Source organism: Mesitornis unicolor, unplaced genomic scaffold, assembly GCF_000695765.1.
Source record: "Mesitornis unicolor isolate BGI_N332 unplaced genomic scaffold, ASM69576v1 scaffold27984, whole genome shotgun sequence".
In the NCBI taxonomy this organism is placed as follows: domain Eukaryota; kingdom Metazoa; phylum Chordata; class Aves; order Mesitornithiformes; family Mesitornithidae; genus Mesitornis; species Mesitornis unicolor.
In genome coordinates this window covers 97-6,891 of record NW_010179807.1, presented here as the reverse complement: position 1 = coordinate 6,891, position 6,795 = coordinate 97, and the positions used below count along the sequence as shown (strand labels likewise).

At 52.1% G+C, this 6,795-nt stretch overlaps 1 protein-coding gene across 1 annotated transcript in view; it reads left to right on the top strand.

Moving 5' to 3' along the window:
• Window positions 1–2,448, top strand: part of LOC104539402 (rho GTPase-activating protein 39-like) — a 21,123-nt gene extending 18,675 nt beyond the window's left edge. Inside the window, 4 exon segments of the mRNA XM_010182912.1 lie at window positions 1–162; window positions 1,042–1,133; window positions 1,685–1,854; window positions 2,254–2,448. The exon segment at window positions 1–162 is cut by the window's left edge and continues 17 nt beyond it. Coding sequence (XP_010181214.1) covers window positions 1–162; window positions 1,042–1,133; window positions 1,685–1,854; window positions 2,254–2,448 — 619 coding nt within the window.
• Window positions 2,449–6,795: the final 4,347 nt, after the last annotated feature.

Below are 6,795 nucleotides of genomic sequence, written 5' to 3'. Positions count from 1 at the left end.
CAGGAAGGCCATCCTGATGCCATCACTCTTCGGCAGCTCTCTGGAGGAAATCATGCTGCGGCAGCAGGACATGTACCCGGGTAACAAGCTGCCGTGGGTGCAGACACAGCTATCGCAGCAGGTCCTGGCTCTGGGAGGAGAACAGACAGAGGGGATTTTCAGGTGAGCTTTTGGGGAGCTGCGTTACTTTTGAGACACCTGCATATCAGTCCTCAAAGCTGAGAAATGAAGACTGACCTCCCCGTGCTTCCTCTTACCCAAGAATAGCACCCTGCTGTGGATGGCCAACCTGTCCCACATTCAGGAGTCACCTCATTTGCCTGCATTATCACAGAGAGGATAGCGTAGATGTGACGTGAACCACTTAGGACAGCCCATACCTGGGCAAGACATCAGACCCTCTTCAACTCCAACAGAAGCAGTTGGCCAGCGTGGGGAGGGGATGAACTCTTGGGTTCCTGGCAAGCAGTTCATGAAGGGCAGCACATCAGCCTTGGTGGTACGCAAGACACGAGTCATCAAGAGAGACAAAGAATCTGTATGGTGAACATAGAGGATCCTAGTTTGGGTTTGTTTTTTGGTTTTGGGGTGGTTTTTTTGTTTGTTTTGTTTAAGATTTGTGTTAGTTTTTCAGTAGCTAAACTTGATTTAAGGTAGCTAGCAAAAGACTCAATTTTGCCTTGTAAGGACTTCTGTTACCTTAGTATATTTAGCCAGAGATGCTTCTTATCTTTGGACTGAACATGCTGCAGAGAGGCCTAGTTATAGAAAATGATCACTCCTGAGGACAGAACGATACCTGATGCCCAAGCTAGTGGGAAGGAGACAAGTGTTTCTTCTACTTGCACCTTAAATCTGTGTCCAAAAACAGGCAGCGCGTTCTGTCTGAAGAACTGCTTCTGTCGCTGCCACTGGTGTGTGCTCCCTTCTCCTTGTGGCCCTGGAAGCACCTTTGGAGCCAGGGATTGCCAGCCAGCTGCCGCACCAGGCATATTGCCCTGCTTATTCTCTAAAGCACGTTTGCTCTCTGTCTGTTTGCAGAATACCTGGTGACATCGATGAGGTCAATGCATTGAAGTTGCAGGTGGACCAGTGGAGAATCCCAAGCAGCCTCAGTGACCCCAACATCCCAGGTACAGGAGCGTGGCAGGCGTGTGTGCTGCAGCCCCAGCCGAGGTAGAGTGCAGAGAGGAAGGTACAGAGCGGCCCAGGAGGTGTGGCTGCTGCTTGGGTACATGTACGCAGGCTGTCTTCACCGACCAGAGTTTCATTCTGTGCCTTTCTGAAAACTGCCCACGGTAAAGCTCTGGGGGTGGTGGGGAAACCTTGGTCTCCAGCTGGCTCCGATGGGAGTGAGGCTGAGTGAACTGGGCAGCATGCAGAGCAGCTGGGAGTCGTGCAGGCACAGCACTCGCTTCAAGGCCGCATTGTCCTCTTCTTTAGGCAGCCCCAGAGCTGCTTCCTGGGGGAGCAGGTAGATAAAAGCCAGCATTTCCCTCTAACTGGCCAGTTTGTCTGCTTGAGAATGTCAGAGCCAAGACTGAAATGAGGTGAAACACAACAAGTGCAGAATCCCTTCTCTGCCCTCTGTTTCCTGAAGCATTCAGTCTTGCTGCCAGGTTTGCCTCTGAAGGTGGTGGGAAGGTAACTGGAGCTGTTCTCACACACCCTGCTTTCTGCCCAGCATCTCTTCTCAAGCTGTGGTATCGGGAGTTGGAGGAGCCTGTGATCCCCCAGCAGTTCTACAAGGAGTGTATCAGCAACTATGAGAACCCCGACGCTGCTGTGGCCGTGGTGCAGCTTCTGCCAGAGCTGAACAGACTGGTGCTGTGTTACCTTATACACTTCCTGCAGGTAGGCAGCCCTGCAGTCCTGCGCCCCCGCTGCCAACCAGGAGCCTGGAGCAGTGGGACAGCTGTGGTGGCCATCAGCAGGGTTTTAGGACCTCTCACCTGTATTTAAGGTGGGACTGATGGAGGAGGAGCTGCTTATCTTGTCCCTTGTGGAGGCAATAAACAGTGCTCCTGATCTTGTGGAGCACGGGGCTGGTCCCAAAGGTTGAGATTTGTAAGATGTTCCCTGTGCTGAGACTCCCATGCTGTCAGCTATATCAGAGCATAGGGGTCTTTCCCTGTGAATGTGTGGCTACTGGGGCTTTGTCTCTGCTGTCCATGCACCTCTTCTTAGGCCCTGTGTTTGAAGTCTCTTGCCCTTTTCCACTGCTCCAGCTGAATGTCTTCTTATTACCTGCAGATCTTTGCTCAGCCATCAAATGTGGGCAGAACGAAGATGGATGTGAATAACCTGGCCATGGTGATGGCTCCCAACTGCCTGCGCTGCCAGTCTGATGACCCTCGCATTATCTTTGAGAACACGCGCAAAGAAATGTCCTTTCTTCGCATGCTGATAGTGCACTTGGACACGAGCTTCATCAAAGGGCTGGTTTGAGCTGCTGGCCCTGGAGTCCAAGTCATTGCTCTGGGGAGTCATTGGCTGCCCAAAGTCTTTGCTCCACTTAGGTTTCTTCCATTGTCCTTGCTGTTGTCACACCCTGAGCATTTCCTAGAGGACGACCTCAAGGACAAGGACGAGACACTCCTGGAAGATTCAGGCTGTTCAGCACCAGGAAGTCCTTGGAAATGCTAGGCTAGATTCAGTGGTTCCTGGCCTCCCAGTATGTGTCTGAGGGGGGCATCCCCTCTCCTTGGAGCTGCAGGACTGGTTGCTCATTGAAAGGTCTGTGACAGCTGTGAGAAACTGCTACCTGGGGCAGTGAGACTGTCCTCCTCCTGAGGGCAGAGTTGGCTTCAGGAGGACATCACTCCTGTGCTGTGGCATGCACTGGTCCTGGAGGAGCTGCTGTCTCACTGAGGATAATTCCAGTGCTGTGGAGCCAGGCTGGTTCATCTCTGCAGACTGTTTGTTGGAGGCGTGAGGGTGGTTCTGACACTTCCTGATGCTGTTGGTAGAGGCATGTGAAGGTGAAGGGGGTTCGCTGAGGCAGAGGGGTTCCTTGGACTGCCCTGGTCATTGGCAGCATGCTGCAGCCCAGGGAGAGGCGGTGTTTAAATGTCTGCTGCTGCTGGCTGGATAGGCAGACATCCCACAGCTGGGAACCCTGGCAAGTTAGATCCGCACACCATTCACCTCATCTTCTCCTTTAGGCAGCTCCAGAGCTGCACAGCAGCTAGAGGTCAGCATGTGGGACCAACCCTGTGCTGAGCTAAACCAGCACCCACCCACACCATGGAGCTGGGAACAAGAGGAAGGCCATGCCCCTGACAACAAACAGGTGAACAACCTCTTTGGCACCCTCCTCTGGAGGGAGTGGCCTCCAGTGGCCTCGCAGCTCCTTTCTGCTATGAGCAGCATGAGCTGACACCACCTTTCCTGAAGAGTATTTGAGACAATGCTCAGAGCAGCCTCCAGCACCACACTTCTTGGTACCAGGCCGCTCTGCCAGGGACCGAGTGCCAGTTTTGCCCCCCCTCCTGGTTCAGTCCAAGTCTAAAGACAGCAGGGAAAGCCCTCAGCAGTGAGAAGTGCTCCTGTGCTCAGATGTGCCCTCCTAGGCAGAGCAACAGCATTGCCTTGTGCTTGTGAAATGCTGATACTGCCTGCAGTCAACTGTGGCTACCATGCTCTTGCCTCCAAATTCCCACAGGAGCTGCAGAGGGGCTGGGAAGGAACCCCAAGGTGCGAGCAGTGGAGGTGGTAGAGCCTGCGCAGGGGCAGCGTCAGGTGGGCAGCTCAGTGTTCCTCACTGCTGCTGTCCCCTGTGACACAGCAAGGACAGTGTCTTCCAAAGGCAGTGCATGGATTTCCCCACAGCCTGCCATTGCATGTTCCTGAGCAAGCAGCAGTTTCTAATTCTGTGGTATCCTGGTGTTACTCCTCTCTTCCTTTGAAGTGAGGCAGGTCTGCCGCAAAAAGCTGCATGTTGGGGTTGCTCATGCAATGCTTACCTGCCAGTAGCCTCCAAGGTTGCATTTGCATTTCTGTATCCCCCTCCCACCCGAAAAGGTGGGAACCCAGGATTGTCCTCTCCTGGTTAGAGCAGGGAGCCGGGCCCTGCCAGCAGTGAGGTTTAAAGCTGATGTCTGAGTCTGTACCAAAAGTTTGGGTATCGGGTGCCACATACAGAGCATGCCTCGAGCCTGCTGTCTGCTCACATCTCTTGATGGGTGTAAACTGCGTTTCCAGAGCATGCGTTTGCTCGAGTGAGCTCCACAGTGGGAGTTCAGTTTGTGCCCTCTCCTGGTACCAGAAGCTTCTGTGGTCCAGTGCCCAGGAACTCTTGCTCCCATGTCAGGATTAGCTCTGTCAAACATGCACCCAAAAGTGTGCTAGGATCTGCTTCATACACCTGTCCCATCCTATCCCAGTGCTTCAAAGCCATTGAGCTCAGTTTGGCCTTCTGGAGCACTGACCAACTTGTACTTCAGGTGTGGGGCTACTTTCCCAGAACAGTAGAGACAGGCAGGGAGTTATTGGCTCTGCCATATTGTACCAAAATTTGAATCGTTGAACAGACTTGGGGTGCCATATCCTGCCCCCCCGCCATGGGCTGGAGCAACCATGCAGTGCCTGGCCCCCTCTTTTGGCTGCAGATGCATGTGCCTGTGTTGGGCTTCACCCACCACGTAGGTGATCCATGTTATTCCTTGCACTTAGCTGTAGCAGGCAATCAAAACATAGGCATTTGCTGCTATTACAAATGAATGCTTCTTGCCAGGGCTGTAAAATAGGCTAGTAAATGACACTGGATATTAATTTCTTTGCCAACAGATTTGTAAATACAAATCGGTAAAGCAGCCTCTCCTCTGTTTAATAATAACTACATCTCCATGGTTGTCTCGTCTTTTTTTCTGAATTTCTAAAGCATAATCATACCCGCATGGAGCTGCAGATTTCAGCCTGGATATCAGTGTTCATGAATAGCATTTGGTAATCACCGTGACAAGCATGTGGAAACCAAGCTGTGCCGGGCTGGTTCTGGTGTTCTTAACTCTTGGGCAGTTACTAAGGGACACTTGAAACTTGGAAGAGAAACTTGATGAAACTTGGAAGAGAATGGGTTTAAACAGATAAAGGACAGTACTTCTTTACGCAGGATCTTCTGGAGTCTTTCAGGATCAAAAAGGGATTAGAGAAGTATAAGGGCGACAGCTCGACGGATGGGCAGTCAGGGGATGAGAGGGGGGTGAATGGCTGCACCCCTCACCTGCAGCTGTGGGTGCTGCCCCTGCATGGTCTCTGCTCTTGGAGATGTAGTTAGACAGGGCTGGCCCATGTGGGATGTGCGTATGTTCAGGCTGGAGGATGCTCTGATCTTTCTTCCATTGCTGCTCCAGTGAGCAGCTGGGAGCAGTCTGTGTTGGTGCAACGCAGTGCAGAAGGAAGACCAACAGCATTGTAACCTCGCCCAACCCTTTCCTAGGTGGGTGTCTACAGCCTGATGTCCATGTGCTCCCCAAGGTTTCACCATGAAATGAGCTGATTTTGGCCAAATCAAAAAGTCCACAAAGTGCTTCAGCTCAGACTCAGAGACTTGGGCTTGTTCCTGCAGCCAGCTTGGCCTGATACCTGGATCGCTTAAAAAAATCAGCAGCACAGGAAGACCCTGTGCCAGAGGGCAGCTTGGGATACAGCTCTTTTGACCTTGGCTTCTTGGAGAGAGGAGGCACTTGCAACTTCTGGGACTTGCCACTGTCATGGAAGCGTTGTGTGTCTCAATGGGGCCTGGTGCTGCTGAATTTGTGGCCTGTTTATGTCTCCTTTTTACAGAGCTCGGCATGAGCCTTTTGCTGTCTCTTCAATCATATCCTGGGAATCTGCAAACAAAAATGGTAAAAGCAGTTCTCCCAACTAGTGACCGTAGCTGTCAGAGGCTGTGCCTTCAGGTCTGCTGTCTACACTCCACCCCAGCTCCTGAAGTGGCTGGACAGCTGTTGGGTATCATGGGTGGATTTTGGAACTCTCTGTATATTCAGCTTGAGATGAAGGAAGGTAGGGCTCAGCTTGAGCAACTGTCTGGTGTTTTACAGGACATGGTAACCACCCATCCTACTCACTCATCACTCCTCCTGGTGGAGAAACTTCTGCAGCGTCTCCTCTGCTTGCAAATGTGAGACTCTTTCCTCCTGTCCCACCAGAGATACTCCATTTCTCCCTCAAACCAGAGGTCCTCAGTGGTTGTGCCAACTCCCTACAAATCCAGGGCAGTGGGAGGCCAGATTTTAGCCTAATCCTGTGCTGCTCAGGGCACTGGGTGGAGGTCAACGTCACAAGCAGCCAGGTCTGTGCAGTGGCTGTTCTGGAGACAGGAGAGAAAAGCCCTGGACCTGGGGCTGTGCTGTGCCATTCTCCAGAGCCCAGCATCACCTGCAGCCCTTGGCCACAGCAGTTACTGTTCTGATCCCAAATCCCAGCAGGTAACAATCATCCACTTGTCCGTAGCCTCTGAGCAGAAAATGATGGATCATCCCCAGAAAAACAACTGAACCAGAAGAATTATTTATCCATCCACGATGATAAGCACTGCAATATTTGACATTAAGAACTTCAGCCTGCAAAGATTTGTGCTCTTGTGAGTTGGTCTGGTTTTGGCTTTAATGTAGCATGAAACTAAAAAAAAAATAATTCTTTGCCCCGGTGCAATTCCATCGCTAAAGGAGAATTCCCTCTGTCCGGCTGACCCGAAGGGCAGCCAGCCGGCTGAGGGCGTTAACGGTACCCTCGGGCTAGCACTGATACGGCTTTTCCCGAACCCCGTCTCCAGGCCGGGGCTCCGCA